Raw genomic sequence first — 12,758 nt, forward strand, 5'->3', positions numbered from 1 at the left:
GAGAAAGGAGAGCAGAGGCCTTGAAGTTGCCCATCAACAGAAAGCGCTTAAACATCAGGTTGAACAGGCACATGAGTCCCCTGATCACAGTCTTGTCGACTCTGATGAGATGCATTGCATTTCTCAGTTTATAGCTTGTACAAATCTTGAGTACTCTTTCTTGGTGGTGCGCAAGCAGCCATGAATCATCACCCCTGCCTTACAAAACTGCCTGAGCAACACTTCCCCTTAAACTTTTGACACCCACCCCTCGTGAACCACTATGCAAGCAAAATAGTCCCCTGTACATTCATTTGAACAAAAAGCAACCATCTTACAACTCAGTGTTTGCAACGACATAAACGAAATGCACAGTGGTAGAAAGCCCTATTCCTTTGCAGGTTGTCCAATCCTGTTCTTTGTTTCAGACAACAAAATTTACTGGGCTGGCCCTGCCCGACCCCCAAGAGCAAAATATGTAGACTTCTCTACTAGCTGGAGACAAACTGATACAGGACAGTCTCTCCCGCACACAGAACTCAGGGCGGTACACACAGGCTTTCCCCCAGTTAGATCCTCACAACCAGGGCTGCCCCCCAACGTGTTGTTACCTGACAAAGAGTCCAAATGACACCCCCCACACCCTTGAGAATTTTTTGCCTGGCTAGTTGTCCTTGAGCTCAAATAATGACTCTTGCTTGCCTGGATAAAGGATAGAGAGGGGTGTCAAGTGTGCGTTGAAAGTAGCATACTGCACAAAGGTAACATTCAGGGGCGGCACACCCTGTTTCACTGCCTGAGGCAAAATAGGAATGTGTTGCCCTGCCCCACTGAAGCCTCTCTTATCTGGGATGTGTAGCAGCACCTGCAAAGTGGTGATGTTGACCGTGGGTTCTGGTGAGATATTGTGAGTCCTTGCTGAAATCTCACGAGATCTCATACCTCACGCGATTTTGACAAGGTTTTGTTAGATTTTTGGCAAGATCTCCTTGGTGCTTCTGCCTGTGCTGCTTCTCCTGTAGCAAAGGCAGGGCACCTGCAGAAGGGCCTGTTCTTGAGCTTCCCCCCACCTGAGGCAGCTGCCTCACCCAGCCTCATGGGTGAGCCGGCCCTGACAACATTTAAACTCATTGTTCTTCTGACCCTGCCCAACACTGGCATGTGACCTGCAGAAGTTTGCCCAGAAGAGATGTGCCCTCGGACTGAAAAATGTTCCCCACACGTTTGTAAGCGTGCCATGGCTATGGGGGAAAGAAATGGTAATTGTGTGCTTCACAACTGAAGTAATGCTGGTGGCCATCTCAGGGGGTGGGGGTGGGCCATGCACTATGGAGTGCCCCAATCCCTTCACCATGCTTCATGGCAGGACTGCCCCTGTGCCCAGCAACCCTAAGACAGAGAAATAGTGACCTTTAAATTGCTGTGAGGATACCCGTATACCCAAAGTTGCAGTCCAGCACTCTATCCAGCCTATGATACAGGATTTGGCCCCCATTAGCACTGCTTTGGGGACGCGGGAGGCGCTGTGGGTTAAACCACAGAGCCTAGGGCTTGCCGATCAGAAGGTCGCGGTTCGAATCCCCCTGACAGGGTGAGCTCCTGTTGCTCGGTCCCTGCTCCTGCCAACCTAGCAGTTCGAAAGCACGTCAAAGTGCAAGTAGATAAATAGGTACTGCTCCAGCGGGAAGGTAAACGGTGTTTCCGTGCGCTGCTCTGGTTCACCAGAAGCGGCTTAGTCATGCTGGCCACATGACCCGGAAGCTGTACGCCGGCTCCCTCGGCCAGTAAAGGGAGATGAGCGCCGCAACCCCGGAGTCGGTCACGACTGGACCTAATGGTCAGGGGTCCCTTTACCTTTACCTTTACTAGCACTGCTTGGAGTCTGTGCCACTACAAACCATTATCAGGAATGCTTCGTTTGAAAGCTACTTCAGTCTGAACAGGCACATTTCCCGGCTATAAAACTTCACTCTCCTCTGCCTTTGTTTACACTAGTGAATAGTTCTGACCTTAATAATGACATTTGTTTGAGAATCCCAAGGTCAATGGAAGGAATCATGCTTTAGCTCAGCTAAATCCTTTGCTCTCCATGTTTAATCCATGTGTACAGTTAGTCTGAAGCCAATTAACTTTGCTAAAGCAAAGTTACTTTTTTAAAAATAATGATTTAAACTGCAGGAAGTCTATCAGATTGCCCTGGCATGCAGGCACTACCAATGTTATTGTCTTCTTAGAAAAAAATATATGAGAGAGAATTTCTCTTCTTTTTAAAAAAAAAGTTATACAGATAATTCACGAGTAGATACGACAAGGTGGGCAACTTACCCTGAATGAGGAAGGAAATCAGAGGCACGACCCTGAGTTTGCTCTGGTGTGCTGCGGTCAAAGTTACTAAATATGGAGAACGGACAGAGATACTTGAGCTAAAAATAGAATGAGTCACCATGACCGGAATGCAACATCCCAGAGGCTCCAAGGATCGTCCTGCATGTCTGTGGTGACATCTTCCGTACACTGAATGGGATTGAATTTGGAAATCAAACGTTGTCTTCCTGCCACTTCTCCATGCTACTTAACTCTTTGCTGTCATTGGTCAGAAGGTAGCATTGATGTCGACAGGATACTACTTTGGAACTCGCTCTGCAACCATTCATTTAGCGGGGATCAAAGGCATTTGATTCCTACTTTACCAAAACAGCCTCCTTCAGCAGCCTTTTCATCTAGCTGAATCAAAGGAAGAGATAGGTTGGCAAAGTCGACGATCTGTGGGTGAGGAATCAATCTGCTCAGGATCCAGTACCATTTAGCTCTGGGCCTCCACAACTGTCTCCATCTGCACCTATTTCACCCATTTGAAGCGAAGGGGAACGGTTACAGGCAGCAAGGCTTCCTCCATTAGCCTGGCTAGGACCTGTTGCTATTTGGCACCTGCCCTCCTGGAAATTTTATTTCTATATTTCTTTGTTTATTTGTATACTGCTTTTTGTTATATACTGAATACAAAGCAGTTTCTGATACACTACGTGAAAGACCAGATCATTAAAATGCATAGAATCCAGTAATTAACAGTTTGACAGTGATAATAAAATTAATACTGTGGTGCAGAACAGCCCCCGCACAAAAAATAAGAATAATACCTCATCTGTAGCCAAGGCAACCAAATTTGCTTCTTCTCTTGAGACCGGCCCTATCATTGGTTGGGTGAGGCTGCTGTTTACAGGCAGCTGGCTTGGGGTGCCATGGAAATTGTTACATTATTTAATGATTGCTGTGTTTTTGCTTCCAGAGAGGGGCACGTGTGGAGTTTCCTGCCTTGGGTGCCAAAATACCTTGGCTAGCCTTAGGTACTATGTACCTTGAGCCTTGACTCTCAGGAGGCGATGTCTCAGGATAGCACATATGTCATCAATTATAATCCATTATTTTAACTGTGAAGTGCCTTGAGCTCATCAGCAGAAAGAAGGTACAGTGGTACCTCGGGTTACATATGCTTCAGGTTACATACGCTTCAGGTTACAGACTCCGCTAACCCAGAAATAGTACCTCGGGTTAAGAACTTTGCTTCAGGATGAGAACAGAAATCGTGCTCCGGCGGCGCAGCGGCAGCAGGAGGCCCCATTAGCTAAAGTGGTGCTTCAGGTTAAGAACAGTTTCAGGTTAAGAACGGACCTCTGGAACGAATTAAGTTCTTAACCCGAGGTACCACTGAACATAAAACATGGCAAATAAATACAGTGGTACCTCGGGTTAAGTATTTAATTCGTTAATTCTTTAGCTAATGGGGCCTCCCGCTGCAGCCGTGCCACCAGAGCACGTTTTCTATTCTCATCCTGAAGCAAAGTTCTTAACCCGAGGTACTATTTCTGGGTTAGCGGAGTCTGTAACCTGAAGCGTATGTAACCTGAAACGTATGTAACCCGAGGTACCACTGTACAGTATGTACGAACGGTGCAGAGCTCTTTGGAGAAGCAGCAGGAGGGAAGCACGGAATACACATGTAACAAACAACCCCAAGGGGCAATTCTATTACTGGCATTGTGTTGCAATTAGTTTATGCAACATTTCATTAAATCTTTTGCCGTGGAATGGAAGATTTCAAAGCGCACAGTATCTGTGGGCTAAATGACGCCCGCCACAAACAAGACCGAACTCCCGGGAGTTCCCAAACTGATGCAGAATTAAGCCGGAGCAAAATGGTCTCCTCAGTCAAAAGAATAAAGCTGCCTTTTGCCTACCTCTGCCTAGTTATCCCCTTCAATTCCCTCATTAGCTTCCCTATGAATAATGCATGGATGCCACTCGAGATAGTTTCATAGCTCCTCAATTGTTCAAGCTAATTTAACACTCTCTGAATCATGATATGCCATAAAGCCCATGAATATTCCCCAAGCACTTCTGCGGCTTGAGCAGTTTGCAGTGCCAGATATTCAAAGAAATGTATGCACGCTGGTTGCTTGCCGCTTCTTTTTAACCTTTCCAAAAGCAGCAGCAGCGAGGCAAACGCCACCAGCTTGCAATGCTACTTATCAGAAAATAAGCTCAAGCTCTCCAGGGGGCATCAGGGTAAAACGTAACTCTCATTTTATTTTATTTTATTTTTCAGGGAGGGGATGCAGGAGGCTGTGAAGTTCAGATGGTTAACTACTGTGAAAAGTATATATGTGTTTAAAGCGTTTGACCTCTCTTTGGCACAACTCATTACCCCTGTGAATGGAGTTTCTGAGAACATTCTGCTGGAGAAATTTCATCAGCAAGAGGGCCATTGTGTGCCAGGCTGCTTGGAGCACAGGGCATTGTATTTTGAAGGCTGTGGTACTCCAGGGTAGCCATTAGCATCTGAATTCACTTAATAACCTTATCAGCAGGAACTGTGAAGGCCGGCATGCGGTGGTGGCTTATGTAACTAGAAGGTCTACGTTGGAAAACTGCCAGTAGTGTAATTAAGGAGGGGCACACATCCCACTTCAAAAATCACATAAGTAAAATGCCTTCACCCCATATAAGCAAGCAGATCATCCAGCTGGTGTAGTTTTATACAGTTTTTCAAGGATGCCCTGTCTAAGGTTACAAGGATCCTTGGAGCTCCAGGTGGTCACTTATCTTCAGAGATGCCTGCTTCATCTAAGCATCTCTATTTGTAAATATAAAGTTTCCACATGTTCTATCCCTCCTCCTCTCCCTTTCTCTTCACTTGTTTCACCACTGGGCCAACAGCCTTAGACCCTTCCCTCTTTCTTCCCCTTTCCTCTTCCTACCCTAGTTCCTCAGCCATCATCGAGTTAGGGCAACATCCTTCTTTTCTTCCCTTCCTCCCCTCCTCCTCCTTTAGTAAAGTTCGTCTTTGCACTTTCCTCACTCTCCTTCCATCCTTGTCTGCCATCCCTCTCCTCCATATCCTCCCCAATGAGATATGCCTTTAAAGCTTCCAGATGTTGTGTTTTATCCAGCAGCTGTGGTGTAATTAATGGTGTGGGCCTCATGCACCCCAACTCCTGTCTGGAATGTCTTGTTGGCCGGGCTGTGGTGTCACATGGAAGCAGCCCACACCAGATGTGCTCCTTTCCTCACCGTCCCTGATTCAAACTTTGGCTCTTTCATTAACATTTTATTTTGGACATTTGTCTGACCCAGCAAAGCAATTCCAATGTGGAATTCATGACCTCAAGACATAGTGATGGCCATTATCTTCTACAGCTGTGGAAAAGGATCAGACAAAATCACTGAGGATAGGTCATTACATTAGCCATGATAGGTAAACTAGACTCTGCAAGGGCAGTATAACTCCACAAAGTAGATACTTGAGGACAAGGAAGACAGGAAGGCCATCCAATTCGTGTGAATGCCAAGAAGGAACAAGAACAGGAAACCTGTGCCCCTTCAGAGGCTGTTGGACTCCAACTCCCATCAGACTTGATTACTGGCCATGCTGACGGGGGCTGATGGGAGTTGGAGTCCAACAGCCTCCAGAGGGTCACTTACTGTCCACCATTAATGTAGTATTACTGGCATGTTGCAGACTACACCTGCTAACAACAGCAGCAGCAACAGTTCTTCAGCTTTCTGCAGTAAGAAAAGAAATACAAAAAAAGCACTGTGAAGGAACAAGAATGGATGACATCATCGTATGGCCGCCTTGCAAAATGATAATTCCAACTCGAACGTCCAGTGTGTAAGCAGTCAGAAAAGTTGTTTGTGGCTCAAAGGGACTCTCACTGAGGCAAAGGAAACTGCCAGTGTGGAATCTTGGAAACTGGTTAGATAAAAAGGATGGAGAGGAACACTTGTATTTAATGCGAGGCCAAGGAGGTCATCAACAGGAAGCCCAGCAGGAGGTGGAGACATAACATGTTTGGTGAAGATAGCCAGTGTTTTGAGAAGACACTGATATGAAATGTGTTTATGAGACAATGATAAGAGAATGGAAAAACCACAGGGAAACTCTTTCCTAAGGCTTGGGCTCTCCTTGGCTGGAGGCATTCAAAGCAGCAGCTGGACATCTGTGGTTTCCAGCAATTGGTATCCATAATCATGCTGCCTCTGGACAGTGACGGTAGAACATAACCATCAGGGTTGGTAGCCACTGAGAGCCTTATGTTCAGCAAATCTGTCTAATCCCTACTTTAAAGCCATCCAAGTTGGTGGCCATCCCTACTTTTTGTGGACGTGCATTCCATAGTTCACCTATGCACTTTGTGAAGAAGCACTTTCTTTTGCCTGTCCTGAATCTTAATGAAGATCATAATGAAGAGACACACACATTTGCATTGAAAATGATCTAGGTGCAGGTATATTGTGGACAGGGTGCAAAATAGTTTGGTGGAGAGATAAGTTTCAAAACTCAGGAATAAACTTACATGATTTTTCTTCTTTAATCCTGTATTCTGAAATGTCAGAAGCCTCCACCAGGGCTGGGAAATGAACTGAGAGAAGCAGATTTTTCAGGTTCTCATCTTTCCGAACTATGAATATCTAACCAGAGAAAAGAGGGTGCGAGAAATTATATCATGCAACAACAACAAAAAGGGGTCATTCAAGTATGACCTGTTCAGTAGTCATTATATCAGAACTGGGTCAAGATTTATGAACCTTTTATTTAAAAACATAAAAGGTCCCTGCTGGACCAGACCAAAGGTCTAGAGTAGACCAATGTTCTGTTCCCATAGCAGCCAACCAGATGCTTATAGGAAGCCTACAAAAAGGATCAGAGCCCAATAGCCCTCTCTCAACAGCTGATATTCAGATACATGCTTTTACTGATCCTGTAGGTAAAATGCCATTCATAGCCTCCACTAATTTCTCTAATCCTCTTTCAAAGCAGTTGGTGGCCATTACTACATCATACATCAGAAAAATACACAGTTTAACTATGCACGGTGTGAAGACACTGTCTTGAATCTCCCAGTGCTCAGCTTCATTGTATAACCCCAGGGTCTGGTATTTTGGGAGACTGAGAAAAAGAACCGTATCCGTTTTCTCCACACTATGTGCAATACCATGTTATAAATGGCTGTCATGTGCAAGTAAAAAGCTCTCAGTGTTGTCATCTTTCTTCATAGGGTGTTGCCCCAGCTCATTGATCATGTCGATTACGCTTTTCTGTACCTTTGCCAGCTCTACAATATGCTTTTTTTTTTTTTAGAATGGACTCTGATTAGGAATGCTGTTAAGGGATGGGCCTGGGTTTTGGGGGCACTGGGTCCTGGATCTCCTCCCCATTTTCATCACTGTTAAAACTAAAAAACGAACACACCCTTTATTTTTAGGACACCTCTGCCTGTGAGAGTCAGCCTATGCATCTTAAGTGATAAATTAACACATGCACATTTTATGTATGGGCCTCCCCTGGCTATGATGTCCTTTTCTGAAAACAGGAAACCAGACTATATACAAGGAAACAGGGAAAACTGTGGTCCCCCAGATGTTATTGGACCAGATCTCCCATCACTCCTGACCACTGGCATTCCTGGGTCAGGCTGATGAGAGTCAAAGTCCCACAGCATCTAGAGGGCCACAGGGCCAAAGTATCCCCACCCATGCTATACACAATACACCAGATAAGGCGCCACCTCTGATTTATATACAGTATTGGCATAATGGCATAATGGTACTAGCTGTCTTATTCTCAGCCTGTTTCCTAATGCCATAGAATCATAGAATTAGTCTTTCTTTCACTGCCTCTCCACACCAGAGGCTGGTGGTTTCAGTAGGACTCTGCCATATGTCCAGAATTTCTGACTGTCAAGTCCTGGAGCCAAACAACACCAGGTTGGATAGATGGCTATCATTTAAATACATTTCTCTGCGGCTAAAGAAAGGCCACTAGACTATAATCAGAGCACAGGTGGGGGAGAAATTTGGATTTGTTTGCATTTTAATGGGAACCTACCTAATCAGCACTTCCTGAAAAAATCCACAAATTGAAAAGTAGCTGTCCCTCTAAATTCCCACATTTCCAAATTTTGCGGTGCAGTTTTCCAAGAAGAAGAAGAAGAAGAAGAAGAAGAAGAAGAAGAGTGTACAGAATGCATATATTAAGGGAAAGTACAAATAAAACTGAATGTGTTAGTGATAATAACTTGCTGAAATGCATTATAAACTTGCTAAAATGCACTATCCCACAAAACGTCCGATAACAGTCTAAAATAGTGAAATCAGTGGGGAGAGGAAAAAAGCTGCAAAATACACCAAGAAAACAGAATCTTGTTTAGGGGCAGGAAATCTGTTGCCCTTCAGATGTTGTTGGATCCCAGATTCCATCACTCCTGTCCATTGGACATACTGGCTGGAGCTGATGGGAGTTGGAGTTCAACAACGTTTGGAGTATAGCACATTGGCTTCCCATGATCTAAGTCTGCATGTCATCTCCCTCAAGAACCACAAAACAGTATTCTTCAGAGAAAGTGTAGACATACCCCTACGGGCTCCTTGCAGAGTATTTGGACAGCTTTTTCCTGGCTGATGCTCAACTGAAGCCAAACCGGGCATGTCTTGATGAGCTTCTCAAGGACACTGATGCCTGGTGGGGGACAGCAATGTCTTGGGGTAATTGGCTTGCCCAGATGGTTCTCATCTTCCACTTCTTCACTGGTGTCTGTGACAAGTCTGCAAGAAGACACAAGCAAATCCCCTGTGAGGTGGCTGCAGCAACTTGACTGGGACAGAGAAGTGTGAATTGAAAGACCCTCAGAAAACACAGGGCAGAGCAGCTTATGTCAGATCCAACTAACCTGCTTCCCTTGATTACTGCGCTGAATGTGTTGGGAATCCTAAGAAGTTTGTGCAGCCATTCCTTGCCCTACAAGGACCCATCTCATCTATTTGGGTTTCTAGCATTTGATTTCCCTCCTACTATAAGGCTACAAAAAAAAGTTCCAGTAAATGCAACATGAAATGTCAAACAAGAACTAGTAACTCTTTTCCTTTATTATATGTAATATCAGCCTTGTTTGTAATACATCTTGTTTGTAAAACATCTGAAAGCAGACCTGTTTAGGAAAGTTTTTGATGTTTAATAGACTATTGTATTTTAATATTCTGTTGGAAGCTGCCCACAGTGACTGAGGAAACCCAGCCAACTGGGCGGGGTATAAATAATAAATAATAATAATAGTTATTATTATTATTATTATTATTATTATTATTATTATTATTATACTGTTTGGTTAACGTTTATTGATCATTACAGATGTTCCTAATACCAATTTAGGAAGCTTGATTATATATGTATCTATGTTTGTTTACTGTTTATATAACTGCATTAATATCGGATAAGATTCAGGATTATTCAACAGGAATTAAATACAATAGTTAAAGAATAACTGTCATATAATTAAATAACAATTAAATATATGATGGACTTTAATTATGGAAAAGCTGCAGAATACCTTCACCCAGACAGCTGAACATCAGACCTCTATTTTATCATATTCAATTCCATTGGCTGAACTTTATTTTGCTCACATGCACAAAAACACATACATTTCAGCAATTTACTCTTCCACAAACAAAGCAATATTCTGAGAAGATGTCTCACTTTTAGAACACAGAGGGCAGGTTACAGCAGGCCAGGACTTAACCAATCTATTACTGAGTCCCTATAGAGGCTCTACGAAAATATCATGAACACTTTTAAAAATAAACATCCAGACTGTTTTCTGCCTACATTTAGATTTATTCACAGATGTGAGGAGCAGGTGGAACAGAATTTGTGAAGAGTAACATTATAAGCTCCACCTCTGCATTGTTATTGCAAGAGAAATTGCGTGATGGCTCATGCAAGCACAGAACAGTAGAGCTCTGAGGCTTCGTCTACTTTTTTTTTTGTAGGAGGGAAGGTTTTTTCAAACAAACAAACAAACAAACAAACAAACAAGAAAAGCAGTGGGGTGAGAGGGGTGCTGGCTTGTTCCTCAGCTGCAAGCTCACATTTCAAACCCTGCAGGATGAAATTTGCAGTGGAGAAATGCTGGACAAGGCAAAGGGTGAACAACCTCCTCCATCTCTCTCTGCTTTTCCACCCAAAACCCTCATGGTGGCTGGGCTCACAAGGCCCTGATAAGCTTACCAGGACTATATAAAAGTGCAGGCTCACAGAGAGGGTTGCTTTTGGCTACAGCTAGCAAGGCAACAGCTTAACCATGAGTCCTGGGTTCGGGTGACATACTAAACCAAACTTTGGCTTAGCTCAGCGTGATGCAGGGGCAAAACAAGGTCCAGAGAGAAGAGGCAAAGAGGCTGTAAGCTCCTCTCCAGGGGCCCACACATTTGTGTGGTTCCTGGAAGCCATAGTTTACATTTCTGTGTCTGAGAACCAGGCCCATTTGTAGCCAGTCCTACAGTTGTTATTAAGTTGTAGTCCAGGGAGTTCTGGTGCTCTGCAGTGTGCTTTCAAGTGGTCCCTAAGATGAAAATAATGGTGGAGGGGAAACTCTGTTTAAGGAAGGGCGATAACTCCATGGCAAGGCACGTGCTTTTCATGCTAAAGTTCCCAGGTTTAATTCCCAGCATCTCCTGGGAGGTTGGGGGAAAGTTCCTGCCTAAGATACTTCGGACCCTCTCCCAGTCAATGAACCAGTTACAGATAGGTAGCCGTGTTGGTCTGCCATAGTCAAAACAAAACAAATTCCTTCCAGTCAATGAAGACAGTATTCAGCCAGATCAGCCAGTGATCCAACTTGGTATAATGCAGTTTTGTATGCTGGGATGCTTTCTCCCAAGCAGAACATTAGGATAGTCCTGCTTCCCATGGAGGCCAACTGGCTAGATATGAGAAGAACAAAGGAAGGGCGTGAAGATAAGAGCCCTCTGTGGTACTGTTGTGAGGAACTCACTGATAAATTAAACCAGGGTTCAAAGGAAGAACTAAACTAAAGGTTCAAAGGAAGGAGCATGCCAGTCTTGGCTTAGCTCCTTCGATAATGAGCGATGCCACCTGAACTGAAGGACTTAGGGGCAGCCTTCTCATCCCATCCCAAGGTGCTTCCAGATGACATATTTATTGAGCAGCCATCCTAATTTGTTTGCAGAGAGATCTGATGACGTTGGCTTAAAGAATTTTCATCCTGATATGTTTGAGAGGATGTTGTATCAAATTCCATGTGTGGCACCCCATGCTTCCCGGTACATTTCCCCATCACTTTCCTTATTGCAAAAATTCCAGTCCTATGGGGGATCGGGTTCCAATCAATAGACCAGGGTTTCCTAAACTTGGGTCTCCAGCTGACTACAATTCCCACCATCCCTGACCATTGGTCCCACTAGCTAGGGATGATGGGAGTTGTAGTCCAAAAACAGCTAGAGACTCAAGGTTGGGAAACCGTGCAATAGACAAAAGTGCAAATGTAAAGTTATAGGACATGAAGCAAAAACTGGAGCAAAAAACCACAATATATTATTTGGAATCATTTTTATTGTTAATTATTTAGGATCAGAGTGGTGACTGAGAACAGTTATTGAATTAATTCAGAGTATTCATAGGGAGGATAATTTTTATAATGATGTGGTTGCATTTCAAGGTAAGAGGATTAGGGATTTGAATGTGCATTTTAATTTTGTACAACCCTAATAGATTTAGAAGAGAAATACAATTGTACTCAGAGATGTTTTCCCAATTATAGATGGGGGGAGGGGGAGAAAAGAAACAAGGTCACTTTTTTAAAGCAAAGGTAGTCACACTGATCCATAAGGGAAGAAACAATGTCTACAGCTATCTAATTTTATTTATTTAACAAAATGTATATACCACTTGATTGTAAATAGAACTTCTAAACGGGGTATAAAAAATAAAATAACTATTAAAACAGTCAACAAAAAAAGTTAAAAACAGGTATTTTTTTTAAAGCAAAATATAATTTAAATCAACAAATGAGAACACATATCAGCTTCTAAATATCTGGACAGGCCTGCTTAAACAAAAATGGTTTTAGCAGGGGCCAAAAAACGTACAGCGAAGCTGCCTGCCTGCCAGGCTTCAGGGAATCCTATCCCTCCCATGGTGGCAGCCAAGAAGCAGATAAACAAGAAAAGTTCTTACCAAGTAGTTTATTCAATATTCACAGAGAGAGATGAAGGAATGCAGTCTCTCTTAGATAATGGTGTTGCTCCAAGTAAAGCCCCTTCCCCCCATCTCTCCTATTCTACGTCATCCCTGCGCCGGCTGACCTGTGTTTTCTGCCTCTGAGCTTTCTGTTCTACTACTCTCAAGGCACACCTCGTCCTGTGAGGGGGTCAGGAATGCTTTCAAGAGACACTGAGTCTGTTAGCTGTCTCTCCCCTGGTGC

General features: G+C 43.8%; 1 protein-coding gene across 3 annotated transcripts in view; it reads right to left on the reverse strand.

The window, feature by feature from the left end:
* The window catches only part of RIN3 (Ras and Rab interactor 3), a 75,416-nt gene that overhangs the window by 42,060 nt on the left and 20,598 nt on the right, over positions 1-12,758 (reverse strand). For 2 of the 3 annotated variants that reach the window (XM_081859278.1, XM_081859280.1), the window contains exons 2-3: positions 8,892-9,081; positions 6,834-6,948 (exon numbers count right to left, since the gene is read on the reverse strand). In XM_081859278.1, coding sequence (XP_081715404.1) covers positions 6,834-6,948; positions 8,892-9,081 — 305 coding nt within the window. Of the gene's footprint in view, positions 1-2,304; positions 2,434-6,833; positions 6,949-8,891; positions 9,082-12,758 lie in introns of those variants that run through there. The other variant, XM_081859279.1, reaches the window with a different exon arrangement.

Source organism: Podarcis erhardii (genome assembly GCF_964252035.2).
Source record: "Podarcis erhardii genome assembly, chromosome: 1".
Classification (NCBI taxonomy): Eukaryota; Metazoa; Chordata; class Lepidosauria; order Squamata; family Lacertidae; genus Podarcis; species Podarcis erhardii.